Source organism: Psittacula echo (genome assembly GCF_963264785.1).
Source record: "Psittacula echo genome assembly, chromosome: 1".
Lineage (NCBI taxonomy): Eukaryota > Metazoa > Chordata > Aves > Psittaciformes > Psittacidae > Psittacula > Psittacula echo.
In genome coordinates, this window is record NC_137735.1 from 28722908 (window position 1) to 28747756 (window position 24849).

General features: G+C 39.9%; 1 protein-coding gene across 1 annotated transcript in view; it reads right to left on the minus strand.

Moving 5' to 3' along the window:
• Positions 1-71: 71 nt before the first annotated feature.
• TEC (tec protein tyrosine kinase) overlaps positions 72-24849 on the minus strand; it is a 51401-nt gene continuing 26623 nt past the window's right edge. The window contains exons 4-19 of the mRNA XM_080612664.1: positions 16467-16568; positions 15382-15463; positions 13690-13818; positions 13031-13071; positions 12477-12655; positions 11518-11583; positions 9729-9783; positions 9489-9568; positions 8969-9102; positions 7605-7679; positions 6669-6840; positions 6294-6510; positions 5715-5779; positions 4558-4676; positions 4056-4213; positions 72-1096 (exon numbers count right to left, since the gene is read on the minus strand). Coding sequence (XP_080468790.1) covers positions 1019-1096; positions 4056-4213; positions 4558-4676; positions 5715-5779; positions 6294-6510; positions 6669-6840; positions 7605-7679; positions 8969-9102; positions 9489-9568; positions 9729-9783; positions 11518-11583; positions 12477-12655; positions 13031-13071; positions 13690-13818; positions 15382-15463; positions 16467-16568 — 1752 coding nt within the window. The 3' untranslated portion in view covers positions 72-1018. The remainder of the gene's footprint in view (positions 1097-4055; positions 4214-4557; positions 4677-5714; positions 5780-6293; positions 6511-6668; positions 6841-7604; positions 7680-8968; positions 9103-9488; positions 9569-9728; positions 9784-11517; positions 11584-12476; positions 12656-13030; positions 13072-13689; positions 13819-15381; positions 15464-16466; positions 16569-24849) is intronic.

Sequence of the window (24849 nt, forward strand, 5' to 3'; positions counted from 1 at the left end):
GGTTCCAAACACTAATTTTATTTATATACACATGTAGTATGACATTTTCTGTTAAGAACAAAAAGGCTAGATCACTGTATGTACATGACAGACAGAAAGAAGAGAACTTCTTAAATACAGTTGAAAGTTTACTTTCTTCCATTTACAACCTCACATATTTAGTTGGGCATGTTAGTGAAGGTAAAGACAAACTTGTGCTTGAAAATTTCAAGAGAAAAAACACACTTTACATAAATAAAGGCATGGAGTTTATATATTTACATACATACAGCATATAAATTACTTCATAATTAATGTAAAACAAGGTACTATGGTACACTGACAACCAGTTTTGCTGAATCTTGGACTAAGTATGAGTAACATCAAGACTAACCACAGGAGGTCTCTGGTTGACCAAGCAGCCTAGAATGGAATGGGGCACACCACAGCTCCATTCTGAAGCAAAGTTTTTGTGAGTGTTAGACTAAACCGAAGACTATGCTTTTAACAACCTACTGTGCAAATGAAAGAGGCACATTTTGTGTTCTTGATGTGACATAAACGACCTATCAACCAAGAAAAATAATGTTTCTGGAGAATCTCTGGAAACATTTCAATGTCAGTAAATAGCCATTTATAGATACCTTCAATTTTTAAGCATGTAAATCACTATTAATACTACTGCCTGTGTAAAGAGAAACTCAGAAACATGGACTGTATGTACACAAACCCAACCCACTAAATGCAAATTAGGTTCCTGGACTTTGGCCACATTCTCTCTGTTCCTCCATAAAGAGCTCAACTTCCCAGCGTGTGACTTCCCAGAGAAAATAGAGACTGCTACTATTGCTGAAGAGACTTTGCTCAATTCCCAACATTACGTAAAACTCTCATCGTACTGGAGTGGATCAGACGCTGGAGATTCTCCACACTATCTAGGAGCGTTCAGCAGCTCACAGGATCAAGCCTTCAAAAAGAAATGGAGAAGCCACTCTGGAAAGTGGCTTCTTTCCTGTGCTTGTGCTGCTGCTGTGTTTTTTCAGAAAGCATCTTCGCCCTCTGCAATGTCAATGATTGTGTGAAGCAACTCTTCAAACGTTGGGCGTCCCTCTGGTTTCTAAAAATAAAAAGCATGCACAGCTGTGATCACAAAGCAATAAAGTTGTGTGGATTTTGCTAAATTATTGGTCTTGATATCAATTCTGTGGCAATTAATTTACTGTTCATTAAATGTGACACCCAAAAATATCTTCTTGTGTGGATTATGGATGTGTTGCTATCCAGTAAGCGTCACTTTTTTTTTATGCTCTGAAAAAGCAGAAATAAGCGTTGCTGGACTGCACCCTTCACATAATTCATCATTTTGCACAGGGCAATGCTTTTGCATTTTTCTTCCCTATCCCCACCTCCCCCAATGAACTGCTGCAATCTTTCATTATGCAAGTTGTTCATGCTCCTAAGGATTCTGAGTGTCATTCTCTGAAGCCTCTCTTACTTCAACATTATTTTCTTGGCTCTGAAATGAGCCAAAAATACTGTGTAATAAACTTACGCAACAGCATCCTTCATCTACTTCGTTTTCCAGAGTACCTTATTTGTTATAACATCCTGTTTGTTTTGTTTAATTACAGCAATACACTTAGTCTCTTTGTTGACCTTGCTGAAACAGTTACCCTCTGAATATCCAGGTAACTTGCACTTTTCCTCCATTTACCAACCTCTTTATGTTTTGTCATGGTTTAAGCCTCATCACCTTTTATCACCTGCTGAATTTTGAAACCTCAGTATTCACTTCCCTCTACATTAATAAATTTCTTGAATGAGGACTGATGGACCTACAGTTAATAATATTTTATGACAAAGACTGACATTATGTTGTCATTACTTGTATCCTGTTTGTGATTCACAAAGATTCTTTCTCTCCCATGTGATGACTGCTTTAGATTTAGACTGCCGATGACACCAAGCTGTGTGGTTTGGTTGACACTGGAGGGAAGGGACGTCATCCAGAAGGACTTTGACACGCTTGTGAGGTGGCTAATGCCAACCTCATGAAGCTCAACCAAGCCAAGTGCAAGGTCCTGCACCTGGGTCGGAGCAATCCCAGGCACAGCTACAGGTTGGGTGGAGAAGAGATTCAGAGCAGCCCTGCGGAGAAGGACTTGGGGGTGTTGGTCGATGAGAAAATGAGCATGAGCCGGCTTCAGTGTGCGCTCGCAGCCCAGAAACCAACTGTATCCTGGGCTGCATCAAGAGGAGCGTGACCAGCAGGTCGAAGGAGGTGATCCTGCCCCTCTACTCTGCTCTTGTGAGACCCCACTTGGAGTATTGTGTGCAGTTCTGGTGTCCTCAACATAAAACGGACATGGAACTGTTGGAACAAGTCCAGAGGAGGGCCACGAGGATGATCAGGGGACTGGAGCACCTCCCATATGGAGACAGGCTGAGAAAGTTGGGGCTGTTCAGCCTGGAGAAGAGAAGGCTGCGTGGAGACCTCATAGCAGCCTTCCAGTATCTGAAGGGGGCTATAAGGATGCCAGAGAGGGACTCTTCATCAAGGACTGTAGCGATAGGACAAGGGGAGATGGATTCAAACTTAAACAGGGAAGGTCAGGTTAGATATAAGGAAGAAGTTCTTTACTGTGAAGGTGGTGAGGCACTGGAACTGGTTGCCCAAAAGAAGTAGTAAATGCTCCATCCCTGGCAGTACTCAAGGCTGGGTTGCACAGAGCCTTGGGCAACATGGTCTAGTGTGAGGTGCTCCTGCCCATGGCAGCAGCATTGGAACTAGACAAGCTTTAAGGTCCCTTCTAACCCAAACCATTCTAAGATTCTATGATTTTATTGTTAATAACCCTTGATGAAATCAGTAATTTTTTAAATCAAGTCATTGATGTTTATAAATGTCCTGTAAATACATATTAATATTAAAAAAGCATTAATAAATAACTTATCATTACCTTTCAGGTAATTTATTATTCCATTTTAATGACTATTTCAAGCTAGTTACTAAGTACAAAAAAAAAAAAAAAAAAAAAAGATTTTAATTATCCGTAGTTTCCTGTCTCCTGTGAACAGCTTTTTTTGAACTACAGATATCGTCATTCCATGGCCCTCCAGGGCACTGTTGGGTTTTTATCATATTTTTGGCTGCATAAACCAACTGGTTTGTAACTTTGAGATCTCCACCAGGTGGTTTGATGACTAATTGCTCTCTGTTTCAGCACCTTTGAGGAGAAGACAAAGGTCAGACAGTATGTCAGCTTTATTACGGGAAAAGAGCAGTTTTTCCCCAGCACCCGTCTGACAAAGACTAACTAGAAATAAGTCATGTAGCTTTTTCCATTCTTGGTTTCCTCGACTGCTCTCTTGAAAGCAGAGGCACCTCACTGAATGCACCTATGCTCTTAGACCTGCAAACCCAAATTTAATACTTGATCAACTAAATCAGCATAAAATTTTTGTAGTATTAAAAGCAAAAAGTCTGAGAGGTCTGACCTCTGAAAATTGTACAGTGAGTATCATCCCAAGTTAGGAGGATTAATAGGATTAAAAGTACAGTATATTTTTATCTTTCTTTATAGATTTTGGGATTTGTATTTAGAGTCAACTGCAAGTCAGTCTTTATTTCCTATGTAATTTATGATCAGGTAATGAAGTATTCCTTTGAAAATATTTTCAGTCATTCTGGCATGTTTCTGTAATGCTTAATAAACTAAAGCAATATAAAATTAGATGCTCCACCTCTGGACTGTTGACTGAATTTTTTTGCTAGCAGAATTCATATGCAAATATAAACATGACTAGCACAGATTTAGCAATTACTTCATTTTGTTACTAAATGCTTTTGCACACTTAATCTGACAGTCCATTTATTTCATATAGATTTCTTTGGTTGTTCTTGTTATTGCAGCTCTAGTTCAGTTGCAAACCAGACAGAGATCTTTGTCTTAGCAATAAACACATGAACAGCTGAGAGCACATGGATACAGTCAGAATGCTGCAATACAGATTAGTTTCTCTTGTTAGATTAGCCTTTTTACAATTCAAAGACAAATAAATAAGAAAGTACATACCTCCTGCCAGCACATCATCATCATTTCATACACCTGCTTACAGGCTAGTTTAGGACGATACAAACGATGTCCTTGGCTAACCATTGTTACTACTTCATAGTTGGAGCTTTTTTCAAAGGGCATTTTTCCTTCTGTAAATACTTCCCACATTAAAACACCTAAAACCAGGAAAATAAAAAAATTAAGGCAATAAGTAAATATCTTCTAAAAAAAATATGTTTATTTTGAGCTCTGGGCTCAGGATTCCTAAATAGCTTGAGATCATTATTTTATGAAGTGTGCACATGTATCACTGCTGAAAGAAATCCTTTTTCTAGTAGCACGGATTTTAGTAAATGACGGCTAGAAAAGGTCCCTACAGAACTTTATGCAAGCGTGAAACCACGGCAAATGGTTTCTCTGAGCTGCTTTTCAGCTGTCTGAATCCTTCCCAATAACTGGAGCTTAACTGCTACTGATAAAATGTAAAAATACTGCTTTCTTTCAATGATGAATGTCTTACCGAATGACCAGACATCTGATTTGCTGCTGAATCGGCTGTAATTAAAAACTTCTGGGGGGCACCATTTCACAGGAAATTTAGCCCCCGAGGAACTTGTGTATTGATCATCAAGGACATATCTGGAAAAAAAGAAAATATATCTTTCAGTCGGCCTCCAAGCCTGCAAATTGTAGTTTAGATTCGGATATTAGAAGCTCCTATTGCCACCTACTGGCCATGACTGTTTCCATCCCACAACAAAAATAGCTTCTCTGGGGCAGTACTAAGGTTTCAGTCAAAACCCAGTCCACTTTTCTTATGGCCTCAGAGTCTTCTTTTGTGATTATTAGCTATATAACACAGGCTGCCTGCAAGTTAGATGTCTGTATTACAAGACAAAATAACACAAAAGCATTAATTTCTTGCTCTGCTTTTCACTGGCCAGTCTAAATTCAGATGTCAGGGGCCATGCAAACTCAGCAGCACAGAAAGGTGGCAAAAGCCCAGAAGAGCATGCTGAGATCGTGGTGCCTAACATCTTTGTAATCCCTGCTTCTCACTCCCTGCCTCATCCACACATCACCCACCTGATGCGGCACCCTTTGGTGCTACCAAGGGCAGGAAATTAACCCCTCACCAGGTCTCAGCATCTCCCAGCACTTCGGCTAACAAGATGCAACTCCAAACCATCTACCCCAAGTGGCTTTCCAAACAGCCTCTTTCTATCATTTATTTACCAAAATACAGATTAACAACTATTATCACTACAGCACGAGCTCTGCTGTCCAAGAAACAAGCTCTAATATGCTTTCTGCATCACTGCAAGATTAATATTTGTAAGATTTCCACAGACGCCAATAGAAAGTTCGCAATAGAAGACCAATCAGACCATGGAGCAAGTTCAAAGACAGGCCTCTTCATGGTAAGCACTAGACACACTTATTCTCTAGAGAACAAACTGACACAGTCTTGATTTTCAAGAATTAAATTAGTAAGGAAATTGACACATAACAACAGAACAAACGGGCTTTAAAGGCACTGGAAAATGTAACCAAAGGATATTCCCTAGAGAGGTCAAAAAAGGTTATTTTTCCATGTAATTTTGCTGGATACACGTTGCCTTATGGCTAAGTACATTTCCCAAATCCCCACAAGTGTGTTTGCACATCCAGCCATACCTTGTCATTCCAAAATCCGATACTTTGACCACTCCTGAGTCACTCACCAAGCAGTTCCTGGCAGCCTGCAAGCAGAATATTTAGAGTTGGATGAAAAAATTGCAGTCTCTTGGAGACAAATTACAACAGTCTAATGAGTGCTTTGTCCTCATTGCTTAGCAAGTTCATTATTTTACCAAGTTCAGTGTTGTATTCTCATTATAAAAGGTGAGACTGTTTTGAGAACTAACCATTTTGTAAAATATCACACAAAAAAACTTATCAAGGGATTCATGAGTGGTGAAAATGGCACCAATACATAACAGAGATATGCTATTATATCAGTGCAAATAGCCATTATCTCTTTATAAAAATTTCAGAGAGGTTTTATTCCATTTTCCTGGGAGAGAGAAACCTCTTATCATTGTCTGTACACAGCAGTTTTAGAGACTTGATTAGACCCCAAAGAGCCCACTTCAATTACATAGAGTTTTCTGCAAGAACAAAAGCAGTTATTTACAAATAGGCTGTTTCAAAGAAGGAATGGCTAAGTTCAAAAATCAGAATTTCAAAGGATTGTATTGCTTAACGGGATGTTACCAGGTCTCTGTGGATAAAGCTGTTTCTCTCCAGGTACTCCATTCCCTCGCATACATCTTGGCACATAGTGAGGAGGACATCTTTACTCAAAACTCCCCGTTTTTTCCTCAAGTAATTGAGAAGGCAGCCGTGCTCCATGAACTCTGTCACGATGTAAATAGGTCTCTGTTGCGTGCAGACGCCATATAGCTGAACTAATTTAGGATGTGTTAGCTTCCTGAAAAGATTGAGATCATGTTGACATTGTTTCCTCCACCCAGTTCTCCACGCCACAAAACTGCAAAAATACCACCTGCCCTAAGTGTTTAATTTATAATCAGTATATGGCATCAGAGGCCTAGAATTGGAAATCAAAGTGCCAAGCACACAACTCACATCATTACTTTGGCTTCTTCAATGAAATCCTCTTCATACATCGCACCTTCCCGAATTGCCTTGATGGCCACCTTATATTGCGCCCTCCATTTCCCCAGGCGCACTACGCCAAACAGACCACTTCCCAGTTCTCTCATGAACGTCAGTTCTGAGGGGTTAATTTCCCATTTTTCTGTAAAACAAACCAAATGGGAGTCCATGACTCCCATATTAAGGAACCAACTGAACTGGTAGGTGATCAGAAAGAGGGAAGGGAAACTGGATTACTAGCAACCTAGGGAATTTAGGGAGAAAACATCTTAGAATTAACTTAAAAACTAAACCCTTCTATACCTCAAGAATCAAAAAACTTTTAGACAGACATGACCTTTAAGCAGCTTCTGAACAACACAGAAGGCAAAACTCAAGCTTTCCTGAGGCCAGTAACTACATACCAGTATTACCAGGCTTGACTTCAACAAGCTGCCATCACAGAAAGTTGTGCAAAGGGGAAAAGCTGCTCGCATCACCTGATGGGCAATGCTTAAAACAGGTTATTCCAAATTTATGTATAGAAAAAAGTAACCCCTCCACAAAGATCAAAGGGCCAAGACTGAGTCAGAAGTCTGGAGGCTTATGAAGGAGCCAAAGGCAGAGCTCAAGGTGCCCACAAAAGCATGGAAGAAGATGCCAAATTCCCCTGAAGCATCAATGACATGTTATGCCTCTCCTCACTTCTGCCCTTGGCACCACATGCATACCACCAGCCATGATGCCTTGGCATGCCAATCCTCTTTTCAAGAGTCTCAAAGGGACAACTCGGACCCATGTAAGTTAGCATAGCAAATCATAGTACGAAAGTAAGTCTTCAAAAGTTTTTAGAAAATATTGTAGCATCTTAACATACAGAAAATCATTAGAAAAATATACATGTACATGAATATAACATGCCATTACCATAGCTGAATCCTGCCGTTGTTGGTGCTGTCATCTTCTTTGGGGTCACTGGGTAACGCAGCCTGGTAACAAGACCTGAGATTCAATGATAATTCAAGAATTAACTTCTGAAATAGCACCAGGCAGCAAATCAGTCACTTGCTCACTGCAAAGTTGAACACTGATTAACAATAAGCTTATTATAGATAGCTTTGGCCATATTTTCTGCTATTATTTTGACTATTCAAAGTTGCTATGAGAGGCACATAGGAACACTCACTGCATCTAACTTGTTACATCTTCCTTACTGGTGAGAGGGATACAGATATATGCGTACATATTTGTGCTTTACAGTTACACTTCATTACGCTCAGCCCAATAAAGGCTTAGGACCCCCTTCATAAATCAGATCAGAAAGATTATCTAGAAGTCACAATGTTACTTTTGGTCATTTCTGTTTCACAGATATAAATCCCACCAGCTTCACACAGGGATTTTATATATATAAATAAACGCTGCATGCTAGCTGAATATTCTCCTAAGTACTTGTCAGAACTCGATATGACAAAAGGAATGAAGCAGTTAAAAAGAAGTAGTCAAATCAGCTAAAATAAATGAAAAGCAGGGTTATGGTTTTGGAACATATTTTCTATAAAGGCGTTTGCTAGAATATCAACAGGAAATGCTAGGTCATAAGAATTTGATATAAAGATCTGGAAACTACAGCTCATAAAGGAAATTTATGTACAGACTGGACTTGGAAAAATAAAAAAAAACCCCAAACCTATATTAGTATCCGTGCCTTAATTCCTAAATTCTCCCCATCGTACAGTGGGCAGACACCAGCATCAGCCATCAGCCACAGATGCAAAGTGTCTAACCTTTACAAAGACTCATCTCTAGGGATTGATTGAACACTACATTACCGTTTTCCTCATCTGTTTGCTCACTGGGAAGGCTAGATCATTTTAAGCAGTGGTGATCAGTAGGTAAAAAGCTAGTGCCTGCAGACTATTCTGGGGAAGTATCATCCCTCTCCATCTGCTGTGGGTTACTGGCAGCTGATAGAAACACTATGTGGAGCTAAATGAATGCTTTTTCCCCCTCACTTGATACTGTCCCCAGAGTAACAGAATAATAGCTGTAACATACATTTATTTATATATATATATATATACACATATATACACACACACAAACCCTTTCTGTTTAAAAAAACCCTGCCTATATTGAAAAAAGTGTGAAAATGCAGTGTCTCATGACTTTCCTGAGAAAGAAGTATCTATAATATCCATTTTTAGGGTTTTATTCCATTAAAACCCTGAAACACATCACACTCCTTTTCAAATCAACCCTAAGTAACAGAAAAAATCCAAGGCGGCTACCTGCTGCGTTATGTTTATGATAATCAATTATTTCTGGAATGGAGTTAAAGAGATGTTTTTCTGCGAGGTAGTATTGCTTTGGTGATGTCACTGTTTCTTTTATGTGGTAGTGTCTTATTCCTGATGAACCTTCTCTGGAAAAATAGTAACAACAATAACAACAATTAGCAATAGCACAATGCTATTTGTTGAGAATTTAAGAGAGGTGCCCTGACTAGGAACAGGAAATGACAGGGGCCAGCATGGGTGCCCCATGCCTCACACTTCAGCTTGAATATCAGAGATCCCAAGCACTGGTGATTCACCTTCATCTCAGTGCTCAAAGTTGAAGATTAACCCATAAAAGGCTCATTTTCAGCCTGGCAAGTTCCCTGATCCAGCTCACCACACACCCATGCAAATACATGGGCTGCCAGAAGCAAAGAAAGCGCACAGGGTAGGAGAGCAGGACCTTCTTGGGGTGAAGGTTCTGGATGGATTCGGACAAGATAAGGTGCACAGAGCAGCCACAGAAACTCACCCTCCAAATTTCGTATAAAGGGAAACTGTATACAGGCCAGGCTGACTTGAGTCTCTCACCACAAAACCACCTTCTTTATCCTAAAATGCAAGCATAGACAGTTTTGTACAAGTGGTTTTAAGCTGCATGCCTCTTCTACTCCTTCTGTGATTTGCACATGCCAAAATAAGCCTCTGCTTTAATAAGAGAAGCCACTTCATGTGAATTCCATGGTTAATACTGCAAGGCTGCTGAGCTCACCTCGTTTCTGAGGAGCTGCTCTGCTTTGCTTCTGTTCAGGTTTCTGCTGTACCACCTGAAACACAACATCAGTAACCAAAACTTAAGGTGCTTGATTTACCTAAAATGCTTGAAGCAAAATACTACAAAGCAACAAATATAATAGTTTTATGATAAGTGAAGGTCTAGAACTGAACTTTGTTCCTTTGTTACTGTGCAAAAGGATAAGTCTCTCTTACATTGTGCAGTAATCCCATAAAAATGCCCTGAAACAAATCCAGTGAGAGCCCACAGAAGGCAATAAAGCTCAGGTAATTAGCAAAAACTTCTCAAACCCATGCAGGCTGATGGCAGTATTTGCTCTGAACAGCAGCCCAAGGGCAGGTAAGCAGCTGCCTGCACACCAGTTGAGCCACTTGCAGAGCTGCCTGCTAGACTCCTACTTCATTCAATAACTTCATGGTTCTGGTTCTCCAGGGATAACCCACCCACCAAAGAGGAGGTGGAAAGTGAATTAAATGTCACAGCTGGACATCCCTGAGCTCTGTGCTGCATGGGCAGGTTAAAGCAGCCACAGAAGCACTGACATTTCAGCCAGCGGCAGCAAATAATATAAAAAGGAAAAAAAAACACTGCTTGCAAATGCTGTGATGCAATGGTTTGGGACTTTGCTGTCACGGTGGTAACCAAGCAGGGAAGTGGCACAGCTGCCTTTAATCAAGTTCTGCTGTTCCAGAGCTAGTGGTTTCTTGCAGTTAGTAGATAACCTGCAGTAATGCTCCCTGGACTGTGCAGTGACTCAGAATTACAGCCTCAAGGTGGTAAGCACAAAGTGACTGGACCAGCTAAGGCAGCTCAGTTCCTTCCTTCCTTCCCTTTCTGCCAGCCCTGCAGCCCAGCCCAGAGCAGGGCAGGACTCTTAGCCAGGGCCTCTAAGATGAGAAGGCAACAAAGAACAAGGAATTCCCTCTAGTAAAGCTGAGAGCAAAATCCCACATGAAATTCTACCTTCTATCAAAACACAGCAGTAGGAGCCATACATGGGTGAGAGTAGAGTTTTGAAGCAACTAATGTGGGTTTGTAAACTGGTTTTAATTATTATTTCCTTACAGCTCCATTTTCCTTCTATCTAAGTCATGAAATATGTTTTAAGCTCTGAGGCACAACAATCTATGCTGTAGTGAAATTTGAATATCAAGAACAACTGACTTGGAGACTACACTGTTAAATTTTATCCTGATGCTCTAAAATAACTACTTTTTTTTTTTTAAAAAAAAAGCTAATATTTAATAACTGGTAAGTTATATGCATACGTACACTGAGACTTAAACTGCTCTGAATGATACCTTTCCTTGAAAACGGGAACTGTTTTCCAAAGTCTCTGATCTGTTAGGTTTATTTTGAATTATTTTCATTGTTTTCTATTCTACTATCTTACTGCCATACACCTGGGCTTAACATGTCACTCTAATAATAAAGAAACCCAACGTTCAACACGCTTAATGATTTAATTTCCTTTAAAGTTTCCCTTTGTCTATCAAAGTATTAGGAGAGGTTTTTTCGCTTTAATAACGATAGCCAAAAAAATACATGCCCGATAGCCATCTCACTTGTCTTTACATTATAAATCACAGCAAAATCAGTGAGGAGAATTAGAACAAGTATATACCCATTTCAAATAGTTTTGTATCTGAGAAAATTGCTGTAATACGTAAATAATTGCTTTCAAAACTTCAAAAATACACCGTCATTCTTAAAGCACAGGTTCCATTATATGGCCTTCCAGATTTTAATTCAAGTATTCACTTACTCATATTGATCAAGATTGTTGGACTTCTTTCCCGTTACATAGTTGCTTGGAATATATCCTTGTTTCCTAAAAATAAATAAATATTTATTTTTATATATATATGATTGAAAACACATAAAACTGCATGACATGCAGAGGTGTCCTGCTGTAATCCATTATTGACCCACCCACTCTACTACTGAACATACAGAAACTAATTCTCCGTATCAGCATTTTCACATTAACTTCCAGTGGGCTTAGAGGCAGTGGAAGTGTCCAAGAAAACCAAACGGAAGGGTGAAAAAGAGTAACCCTCTGCTGCTCTGCCACTTCTGCTCTTAGAGGTCCCAGTCAGTCATTGAGAGTATGTTTGGGGCCTGTCACAGCCTGGTAACCTGCCAACATTTTGCAACAGGGACCTGAGAAATATTGAAGCTTCCACCTTTAAAACCGCAGGGAAAAAAAAAAAAAAATCTTCATCTAGGGAATGTAAAGTTGTAGTCATTAAGGCATCTCACTACAACCCTCTCTCAACTCATTTAAAGATTGCCCCTAATGATCCAGCTATTAAACAAGATGATGAGTATTCAAGTCTGGAAGTTGGAGCCTGCTGAGCTGAGTGTTAACAATACTGCTCCCTAATGAGCCATTCCCCAGGGAAGTCGGAGTACTGTAGTAGTCTAGCAAGGTTTTGCAGGCTGGCTAATGCTTTAATTGGGAAACCATAAAGCCTGACAGGAAATATAATGGGAAAAGCTTTTAGGTCTGCAACAGTCTTTGCACACAGGCCCCATAATCTGCCAAGAACCACACTATTTTAAATTGGTTTCTATGTGGGAATAAAGATACAGATGAGATTTCAGGGGTAGGATCTAAAATGGGGTCTAATACTGTTCTATATTGACTATGTGCCAACAAAAACTACAAAGTGCAGATTGCCTTATAAACTTTATGATGAAAAATAAGGAACTCATATTTACCCATATTTGTCTCTCGCCTTCCACCAGTGAAGGTCATTCTTCTCAATCACTGTGTATTCTTCACCTTTCTCTAACCTTAAATCATGGTGTTCTGTAGGCTCAAAGTCATACATTGCTACCACTATCTCCTCCTCTTCATTCCCATTTTCCTCTGGAGGAGCAGGTGGTGGAGGCCGTCGCTGGAAACAACCCAACACTGTTATGATCCCACTCGTCTCCATTATTCCACCCCACCACCCTTACCATCACACCAATGCAAACCAGCAGATAATCCATGGGGCTGGCTCACACTGCAGCCCCACAGCTGCCAGTAAAGGGCAACACCAGCTGGCATTTGCTTTCTGACCACTTCTCCCACCACCACTACAGATACAGCTAATAGGTGCGCAGCTAAATTTCAATGGGATCTTTTCCCCCCTGAGATGGAACATGATGCCCATTGACATATACAGAAATAGACCTCTGCTCCAGAATACTAAGAGAATCTCGGGAAATTTAAACTCCATCTCAAAAAGCAGCAATTATATATTCAACATTTTAAAGATTCTACTTACCACGCTTTTTTCTGGCTTTGGAGAGGGCAATCTCATTACACCTAGAAACAAAGCACAGGAAAAGATTTGTGCCTATCTGTTCAGCTATAAACTTAAAAAGAAATAAGAGGTGTAAATTTCAGATAAGGTTTTAATAACTTAACTAGTCTTCAGGAACATAGAATCATAGAATGGTTAGGGTTGGAAAGTACCTTAACTAGCCTTCACAATAACTTAGTTGGTCAGAAAGCAAAGAAACCTTCAATTAAGCATTGGGAAAATATTGATTAAATATTCTTGAGAAAACATCTTAAATCAGACAGCAGGCCACATTTACCATGGATTTTGCAAAGTCTGTGACACACAAGAATGTTCCACAGAGATCCCTCAGATGCAGAAATACATGAGAAATCAAAAAGGGAGAGAGACCAAAAAAAAGGTATATATAAAGGAAGCAGCGCTCTTGTCACCATGACAATCTAAAGCTCTGTTCCCATTAACATCTGCTCTTCTAAAAAAATTATTAATATTCTCCTGATCCTTGCTTTGCTAAATAAGCCATAAAAGTTGTATGTATATTTTTATTACCTCTCTCAGATCCAGAAGTCTTTTTTAGTCCTGCACTGCTTTTTTACCCCACACTTAAAAGGTCAAGCTATATGTATTATATATGTACTTACTGTTTTCAAAAAGATTGTATTTTTCACAGCCAGGTGCTAATTTTTCTGTCTGCCTGCAGCACTGATAAATCCCCTCTGTCCAGAATTTGGGATGATATTTTATCATTATATTGCTGTTGTTCTTTATTTCTGCAAGAATAAAAAGAGCATATATTGAAAGATAAAAAAAGCCACAAAGCAATTGTCAAGAGAACCATTTTTAATAAATATTACAGTATCTTTGGCACGAGGCATAATCTTCACTTGTCCTCACTTTAGCATTGCTTCTTTCCAGGACTTTCTTGCAAGTTTACGTGGAGGTGATACAATGACACTGGATGACATTTTTGGGATAACATGACTTAATGGCAGAAGAGCGTGCTATACTCCCTGCCTAAACCAGCCAACCCATCAGGGGTTTGATACAGCCACAAAAGGAGACTCAAGCAACCACCTGCACTGTGAAAACCAGTCAGGCAGCTGTGAAGGTCCTAAGGGTTCTGCCTGCTCCTTTTCTTTTTATTACTGCTTCAAATGACTCAATTTCCTTTACAGATAGTGTTCTGAGGGGAAAGATAGCTGACATTTATGGCTGTTCCATGACACAATGCCCAAGCTTGGTCCGAAAGGCTCATTTCCCCTACCCTTGATGAGTTTCAGAGGTTATTCCTTGCCTTGTGGTTTCTAGCCCAGAAATTATTTCTTATTACTTTGCAGAGCACCTTCAATTAATGTGAGCATTTGATGGTTGCAGAAAGCCTTAAGAAGCTCTTGGAAAAAAAAGATAAAGATCTTTACTCACTGTGATAGCACTAATCAAACTGCATCTCAGTGGAGATGCCTCCTGACGTTTTACATCAGTTTAAGGCCCTCAATGTTGTCTATCTACATTTAAATAAAACTTCTGAGTGATGCAATTAACTAGCTTGGTATAGGCTTTTTGATGATTTACACACGGTGCAAAGGCAGAGTGTCAAATTCTGGACCTCAAAAACTGAATTAAATCAGTGTGTGACACTCCAGATACCTGTCATCATACGCTGTGTATGCAGATGATTAGCTGGCCCAATAAAAAAATAAAAGCCAGTAGATATATCAACAGAAACCCTACAATTTTATTTTTCCACAGCTTGTGGTGTGTTGACACCAGCCAGCATCTAAGCACCCACACAGCCTCTCACCCACTTCTGCCACCCAGCAGGACAGAGGAAACAATATTAAGACCAAGAGGAAAAAACTTTTGGCTTGAGATAGAAACAACTTAATAACCAAAAGAAAGGGGAAAAACCAACCCCAAGGTGGTATAGAGGCAATCACTCACCATCTCCCACAAGCAGATCAACACCCAATCAGTCCCTGAACAATCATAGCCCACAGAGATGCCAAAAATCCCAACCCCCATCTTCCTCTACCCCAGTTTTTATTGGCAAACACCAGGTTACATGGCCTGGAACATCCCTTTGGTCAGTCCAGGTCCTCTGGCCTGGCTGTGTCCCCTTCCCAGCCTACTCATTGCTTGGGCAGAGGAGTAAAAGAGCAAAGCCTCCACACTGTGCAAGCACTGCTCAGCAGCAGCTAAAACACTGGTGTATTTTCAGCACTGTTTTGGCTACAAATCCAAAACGCAGCGCCAAGTTAACTCCGACCCAGCCAGACTGCTCAAAGTAAGGTATCTATATATGTCAGATGTTAAGTGTGAGCAATTTACATTACCTTCTTTCAGATTCCTCACCCACTGATCCCGGCTTTGTGCACTTGGTGCAAAAATATAAAGCGTGTTAGCATCATATACAACCTGCAGGATGGGAAAGCAATAATCAAAATACATTCACCTGGTATTATTTATTTATTTATTCTGCAGGAAACAGAACAAGACAAATGACTGGCAAGACAAATTTGGCAAAATTAGTGTCCTTGCACACAAAATGAAGAAACTGGAAAAAGGTTATTAGGGTTTATTATTCTTATACGATGCTTTCAGTAGAATAAGGAAGTATTTTCTAATGGTATATTATTTTGAGAGAATTCCTTAAAATTTTTGCTTCACACTTTGCTTTGTTCATTCTTCACCATGTGGTTTCCAGAAACAGTTCAAGTTCACTGCTAAAGCTATTTCATAATCAGACATACTTTGTCCCCAGCCATTTTGTAACTCCTTGTTATTCTGTAGTGCTCTAGGGTGATTTTTGCCTTCTACTTCTTTGTTCCTTGTACTGGAGGGAACCAAGTATTGCCCTGGTAGAAAGGAGCCAGAGTTCCCTCTCCGGCAGCAGAATTCACCCTCAACTCTGACTGTTCCCTTTACTGTGAAGCAGGCACAGCATCAGACTCCCAACATAGTTTTTCTCCCCTTTAAGCACTTTGTTTTCTGTGTTTATATCCATTTAGTTCACAATGGAAGAAAATGTCACAGGTTTTATCTTGATTTTCTTATTCCTATAGAATTTAATGGTAATTTAATGTGGAAGAATGGTGACAGGGAAAACGGGATGCCAGCTAACCCCATTTTGGAGCAAGACCAGAAAAACGCACTTTCCAGTCAAAACCCAAGCAGAGAGGGTGTGGAAAAGAAAAAGACCAAGTGTAGGAGGCACACCTCCCAAGGAGAAGTACTGCAGAAGCAGCAGAGCTTGCTGGGGATGAGTTTTAATCACCAAGCCTGAACCACCACACCAGAGAGCCAGAGAATGGGCTCAGTATTTCAAGGTGTCAATAATTTCAAGCAGGTTACATCCAGATGGCTTGGTGCTGTTGACAAGAGCACTGTAATTTATATATTTTATGTTAAAGGAACATACCTGAAATGGATATTTATTTTGACAGGGAATAATACCATCACTTTTTACAACTTCTACACATTTAATCCTTGAAATATCCACAGATCCTTTCCTGTACTTTTTCTGTGAAAGAAAAGCAAAACATTATGTAAAATATAACCCATTTATCTAATTTTATTTTTTTTCCAGCAGATACTTCTTGTTTTCTTTCCCATTTGTGACACTGATGTTACTTTAACTGCAGAAAGCAATTGAAAAATGCTGTGAAAGTGTACAGAGGACAGTAAAATTGCTTAGTAAGAAATACCAGTTCTTTCTATAGAAAGTTTCCAATCAGTTGTAATCACAGGTTTCATCTTCTCTTCTTTACAAAAAGTAACTTGAGTACAGATGAAGGAAGACTTTCCTTTTGCTAATTTTAAGTTATAATGAAACTAGCGAAGGAAATAGGTGCTACTGCATCATCTCACACGCTCCCTTCACTCTGTTGCCGAAGTGCGTCCACCATTTTGCAGCTACTGCCATGTTTTGCCCACTGAGATGCTGCACAGGCAACACAAGATCCTGCAGAGGCAAGAAGCAGAAGGTGGAGTGAAACCCACCGCTGGGCCAAGCTGGCATCTGCATTGAGGGAACTCCTTTGACCAAGGCTAACAGAAACCCAGATAAAGCAAGGTCAAGAGCACAGAGAAGATTTGGCTCACCTAAATTAATAACTATGCAGATTTTAAAGAAGGCAAGGAGTCCCCATGGTGCTCAGCAGGTGCTGCCCAAACGAACACTGCATGGAAACACTGTGTAGATCAACACTCTAGAAAGGAAGCTCCTTGGAAGAACAGCCAGTAACTGGAGGTAGAGCGTGCTGGGCTTTACTCTAGATGTAAAAGCAACAGGTAATGATAGTGAAGCCTGCACACAAGAAGACTGTTCTAAGGAATTTTCTGTTCTGAAGGAATTGATCAAAACCATTTTCCTTTACCTGAAGCCAAAGAGGCTAAAAACAAAAACCCAGCACAGAAATTTATAACATTCTGTACTACATGGCAAAGGGAACACCTGAAACACCTAAAATTCTCAAAGCAAAATCATGACAGATCTACAGAGACTGTATGGGGCCACACTCTCACTTTTGGGAGAGTCAACTCTCTAATAGGAGAAGGAGTTCCTACTGGAATCCAGAACAAAACAAAATAGGCAGCAGCTCATGGCTAGACCTGAACTAATCCACATCCAAAATTCAAACTTGCCAAGCACATAGAACACATCTAGTCCAGACTACAGCTTATGAAAGATGGACACTTTTCACACAGTGTGGAAATAATTAGTAATAGTGAATAATTCAAAATACTCCAGTCCTGACTTGGCTCTTCTCTCTGAGGGTGGAAATTTCAGCCCAAATAGCAGAAGTCTGGAATAATCACGAGCAACTGAAAGCGCAGTCTTACAAACAGAAGCAAAGAACAAATACAGCTGTCACAATTCCACCACCCCAGAAACACAATAGTTACTATACTACTCATGAAAACATGGAAGTTTGATCAGCATTCAATGTACATTTAGCATTCTGTCTCTTATGTATATTGTTATGAAAACAGGCAGAGAAAACAAAGAATTCATGCATGTCGTGGTCAGCATCAGGAAGAGTGTCAGGAACCAAGTTCAGATAAAGCTGTAACTGTTATTTAACAACAGAAGAAGCCAAACCCCCCCACAAAAAACGAAACACAAAAAAGAGCCTTTTTTTTAAAGGGGCAGGAGGGAGAGTGGCAAGAAAAATGTTAGGCATTTTAATGGACTGTACTACAAAGCTGTATCACTTTATGCTGAAAAATAATCTGCACCAAGTAGGCAACCTTGGATTTTTTGATCAAAAAAAAACCATTGTAAGTCTTCTGTTTATTTTATGGCATCTGCTTACTTGAACATTGGCTGCCTAAAGTAAAGCATACCTTCACGCAAATGCCTAAAATTGAGTTACTGAAGTCTGCAACACTTGGTGCAGCAGCAGATACTGCTTCTCTCTCCCCTTGCCACTGCATGGCAGGCCTGGCAGCTTCAGAACAGCCCTACGAGCCAAGGCAGAAGAGGAGGATACAAACAAGATGGGCTTTTTCATGAAGCACAGAATTCAACCCTCAACATAATTGTGTTGAAGAAACCTCTCTAGATCTTTTTTTCCCTGCACAACAGACAAAGAAGAAACACTTGCCACTGCTGTAACTTATCTACCCAGATTTCTGTGTCCAGTGGGGTATTCGTATATTACTTGGATCCCATCTGCTGTTTAACTGAGGTTGTGGGACAGAGAGATTATATGCATTGGGGTTTTTATCTAGAATGACAGAAATTCCTTAGGGGAACATGCTTTATTGCTTTCTCTGCATCTCTTCTCCAAAATTCATTTTCAAGGAGTTTCAAGCTAATTCTGGCATCCAGTGAGTGCCCACTGAGAAGGAGGATATATCTGCCAAGAGGACAAAGGACAGGAGTCCAGCAGGATAAACAACTAACATTTGGGGGGGGGGGCGGTGGAGAAGAAAAAAAAAGCAAATTTCCGATATACAGCATATCATCCTAACAATCACCTTTCCTAAGTCATCCCTTTGTACACTTTCATGGTTTAAAGTGGCTTAGTTTGCTTCACCATGAGATGCTAAACTAAGCCAACTCAAATTTGATCCTCTTTATAACTCAATCCAGTAGATTCACACTGATGTCAGAGAGGATTTTTCTATTTTTGCACATTGTGCAGATTAAGAAGTTAAATACAGATGTACTGCTCCAGACATATTTCAGATTTAATCAGAAGCAACAGTTATTAATGGCCTGCAGCCTTCAAACTGTCATGTGTGCAGCTGGGTTTTAGCTCAGCATTTCCTGAACCATGCGGTGCAGGAGTGACTCAAGAAAAATACTAAAATGGACCACTGCAGTTCCTCTCTCCTCCCTACTTAGATTATTTTCCTTTAGAATAGGACCTCTTGCACACCATCACTGTGTTGCATTTATTCTACAAGCCAAACGCCTTGCTCTAGACCCAGGCATACAGCATATATGAAATGCAGAATGAAGGAAGAGCTCAAGCCCTGAAGTAGCTGGGAAAAAGAGGTGCAGACATCAGCCAGCCATGGGAAATCCACCCATAACCACTCTTTCCAACAAGCAACCTTTGCTACAAAGAGACAAAATTAGTACAATGACTAATTACACAATGTCAAACCATAGGAAGCAGAGGAACATTTTTCAAGGCTGTTTTTGCAGATGGAAGGTGCCTAATGTAATAGAAAAAGGTTAGATTCACTGCAGAACTGATAGTATTTCATCAGCACATTCACTGATGCTTTCTGAACTGAGCACAAGTATTCGCAGATGATTTGGAAAAAATTACAGGCAAGTGAACCCAGGGCACCTACTAAACCTGGTCCACCCTTTTCTGAAGATACAATGTCTGTGGAGGGAGGCCTGGAGCAGGAAACATGGTTCAAACAACAATAAAAGTATAAAAATACTATATGCCAATAAGGACAACAAATAGATAAAAATATGTGCTTCAAAGTCATGCTAAAGGTTGGGTTTCCTTGTTTTTCTTTTTGTAATGTATCTGCTTGCTAAAAAAAACAAATAGTAAAGTCATTCTGAAAATGACTACACAAACTACTATACAAAGCTTCTCATAATGCAAAATGCCACATGTATTTCATACTTCCCTATGCTTCAAAAACTTGATTTACTGTTTTATGAAACCTTGCTCCTTGTTCACAATGAGGATGGCCAGTCCAGGCAGTAAGCTGTTTCCATCCAATGCAAAAATAATAAGCTATTCCTCTTATTTAACATATAAGGCAGCAATATGAAGAAGTTACAGCACTAGACCTACATTGCCAGATACAGAATAAATATACAATTACAAAATTTCTTTTAAAAAAATCTCTTAGAATACAGGAAGACAAGAAATACGCAAGTGTTAGATAAGTATACAATCAAACAGCTCATCCTCTCACTACTTGGAATTACTCTACTGAATATAGTTGATTTACAGCTTAAGAAACCCATATTCCAACTATCAGATAAAATGTTTCTTCAGTGTTTTTCCTCTTTGCTGATGAAAATACTATTCGGCTTACCCTCAGAAAAGCGTGGGTTGGGGGATTAAACAATACTCTTTTTTTCCATTCAGAAAAACTGCCTCAATAAAAGCATGGAGAAGACAGCCTGGCCATTAAGAAATAGATAGAGCTTGACTTTCCATGATGTCTCTCTCTCTTTACTGTTCATGCTATTTCTTTCTCCTATGCTTATCCCCATGTAGGAAATCCTGAAGTGATCAGCACGTGACCAATGGAACTTGCATTCTCAAAAGTATAGAAGGTCTCAGCATTACGGATATCTCCTTTTATGGAGCTGCTCTGCAACTTAAAGCCTCAGAAAGGCCTGGCTAATCCAATATCCCCTGTAGAGAACTCTGGTAGAATATACTCCAGAGCCAAATGTAAGGGTGTTTTTACTTCTAGTTTTGTTTTGGTTTCTAAATAGCATTGCCATTTAGCAATAAGAAGCACTGATACTGCTGCAGCTCCCTCTTGAAACATTTTCAGCCAAGCAATTACTGATTATGCAATTATAATTACTGTAGCTAGGCATTAGATGACCACATTTTCCATACCCTTATTTTCCAGTATTGGAAAATGCCCTGCCTCCTTTCAATGATGTTTTTCAATTATTATTCTAAGGAAAGCAAGTATCAAGCATTTCTTTCACCTTTCCAAAATGGCTAGAATCAAGATTAAAAGCAAGGGGTGATCACTATTCTGATCTAGTCTGATCTGATCCAAGATCTGGCTCTTGGGAAGGATTTCAAGGGGAAAAATTAAGACTTTCTCCTTCTCCCTTGTTTGTATTCAACTCCATCCTGCAAAATAGGAAACCAAGGGTCTTTTAGCATGGTCTGGCTGCTCCACAGATGTCAACCACCAGCACTGGAGAGATCAACGAGCATAAAAAGAAACTTTACATAGTACCACTCATGCAACTTCCTAACCATGACTACAATACATTATCTATAATTTACTTTTTGTCTGCAATTGAGATGCAGTCAGTCATATGTACACACTTACAGTTATGATACACTGATGCAAACACATATGGCAGCAAAAGACATGGAGCTGTTGGAGTGAGTCCAGAGGAGGGCCACGAGGATGATCAGGGGACTGGAGCACCTCCCGTATGAAGAGAGGCTGAGAAAGTTGGGGCTGTTCAGCCTGGAGAAGAGAAGGCTGCGTGGAGACCTCAGAGCAGCCTGCCAGTATCTGAAGGGGGCCTACAAGGATGCTGGGGAGGGACTCTTCATCAGGGACTGTAGTGATAGGACAAGGGGTAATGGATTAAAATGTAAACAGGGGAAGTTTAGATTGGATATAAGGAAGAAATTCTTTACTGAGAGGGTGGTGAGGCCCTGGAATGGGTTGCCCAGGGAGGCTGTGAATGCTCCATCCTTGGCGGTGTTCAAGGCCGGGTTGGACAGAGCCTTGGGTGGCATGGTTTAGTGTGAGGTGTCCCTGCCCATGGCAGGGGGGTTGGAACTAGATGGTCTTAAGGTCCTTTCCAATCCTAGCTATTCTTACTGCAACATAACCAACTTCATTTATAATTTAAGTTTCTTTATGACTACTTTTTTCAAGTGAGCATCTATTAAGCTGCCTCCATTCACATGCACAGCTTTAAGTTATTTCTCTAATTTGAACAGCTCTCACTTGCACATACTCAAAATTTCCCCAGCTGTGCTTACTGCCATCTAAAAAAAGTATTTTAAAAAATAATTTTCCTGAAGCTGGGAGGAGGAGCGGAACAGGAACAAACTAACCAGGAAGAACGGAGCTTCATGGTCCTCAGTGACAACATCTACTGCTTTTTAGTAGATTTTCTAACCAGACCCTCACCATGAGATTTTTCCTCATTGAATCTCTCAGCTGGTTTACTCCTGACTAATTTTTGCTTCTCCCACAAGGTTTCTGGGGCTTTGCTGCAGAACAGGATCTTTTAACCACTTCAATAGCTCAAAACGCTGATGAGCTTTAAGCACAGTTGTATTTTGGAAAATTAATTCCTACTGTTGAACTACCTATACCAAAACTGATTCCTTACTGTATCGGCTCTGAGCAGTGGCTACCTACAGACCTAGATCAACCCTCCTCTTCCCAGACTACCATACAGAAGAGGTGTAGGCAACTAACCCACTGTAAAACTTTTCCTGGTTATTGTAATGTCTCATCAATGCTTTGCACCAAGTCTCTACTCACTTGTTGGCACATCTTGTGCTTTCATAAGCAGCTCCTCAGAAAGGTTGGGGTTTTGTTGCAAGCATTCTCTGCCATTGTGGGGGGCTAGCAGCTATCACAAAATAATTAAATCAACATAAATATAACACAGCTTATATAATTTTTACATCTCATATTTACTTCAAGCAAGACTCAGCTTCCTAGAGTACTCTTTCTCATCAGAGATGGATCTCTTACAGTTCCATTACTCTAGCGAAGCAGAGAGATCTGTATATAGGAATAACAACGCTGGTGTTATATCAACAAAGATGTTGAAGTTTGCTTGACAAACTATAACCTGAAGAGTATCCATTGGTCAGTCATCTACAGATTACCAACTCACGTGCTAATTCTTTCTTGCATTCTATGTAATCAAAAGCAAAAAAGTTTAAATTAACTATTAATGGAGCTAATCTATAGAAGCAATGGTTGTGGCCATTACACAAGTATTACACAATTCTAAAAGGTCAATATTCATATTCTGAGTTAGCATTTAAATACAGCTCTTGGAGCTTGAAAAACCCTCTATTCCATCATGTATTTTTACTCTTTAGTTTCTCAGAAGAGGTACAAACAGTATTTTCTATCCTGATTGATGCAACAGGCATCAGTCTAGGTGGGGTAACTTGTAAATATATCATTGTACTTGCTCAGCGATACAACTTATACCAAAAACCACTGTTTCAAGTTAATTACTACATCTTAAATTTCATATATATAAAAATAAACACAAAAGTATCTGTGTTTTAAACAACCCATTTAACCTGACTGCACTTCAAAAAATTTATTCATTCTTTTTATGACAGTGCTGAGGGAGAGGGAAAGTGTGTTTAATTCCATTAAAAATTCTTAAACAGTAAGAGCTGAAAAAAAGTTTAGGGAAAAAAAAAAGAAAAGAAAAAGTATCTATCTACCTAAAGCCACCACCTCTCTTACAGACACAGTTGTGATGGTACATCCCCAGTCACTACAGCTAGGGACTTCTGCATGATTCATGTGGAAGTATATAGAATCATTGAATCATAGAATAGTTAGGGTTGGAAAAGTCTTTAAGATCATCTAGTTCCAACCCCCCTGCCATGGGCAGGGACACCTCACACTAAACCATGTCACCCACGGCTCTGTGCAACCCGGCCTTGAACACCACCAAGGATGGAGCATTCCCAACCTCCCTGGGCAACCCATTCCAGTGCCTCACCACCCTCACAGTAAAGAATTTCTTCCTTATATCCAATCTAAACTTCCCCTGTGTAAGTTTGAACCCGTTACCCCTTGTCCTATCACTACAGTCCCTAATGAAGAGCCCCTCCCCAGCATCCTTGCAGGTCCCCTTCAGATACTGGAAGGCTGCTATGAGGTCTCCACGCAGCCTTCTCTTCTCCAGGCTGAACAGCCCCAACTTTCTCAGCCTGTCTCCATACGGGAGGTGCTCCAGTCCCCTGATCATCCTCGTGGCCCTCCTCTGGACTTGTTCCAACAGTTCCATATATCCACTTTGATTTCCTAGAGGAGAAACAGCAGCCAACTCACTGTCCTCTTCCAGGTCTAGCCAGAATAAAGTTATTGTGCAAATGTGCAAGTGTTATATTAAAGCCCCAGCGCATTGTTCCCTATGACCTGGAACAAAAAAGGCTCTGCTGATCTACGCATTTCAGAAGCTATATCTTACATTAAAAAACAAGACTAATCAGTGATCAGAAGATTTATAATACTGAATTGTGCTTTCATTTATATAAACAATTAAATCACCTATGCAACAATTAAGGAGGAAACTAAGTTAAAAATAATAAAGAATAAGCCATATGAATGAACAACAGTAGAATTGACATACATTAATCTTCTGCTAAAAAAAAAAAAAGTAACTAGCATAGCTTTTTGGAACTCTACAATGTTGCTATACTCCAAAGGAAGTATTTGCACAAGATTAGTGTTGCAATAAAGCTACACAATTTTACCCTGAAACTTGCAGCTTTAGAGTGGGCCCCAGAGCTTTTAAAGTTATTTTTCCTTCCCTAAAATATCACCACAGTAATTTCAGTAGCTTCTGTCTCCCCTCTATTCAAATTATAAGAACCAAATACAACTCTTGC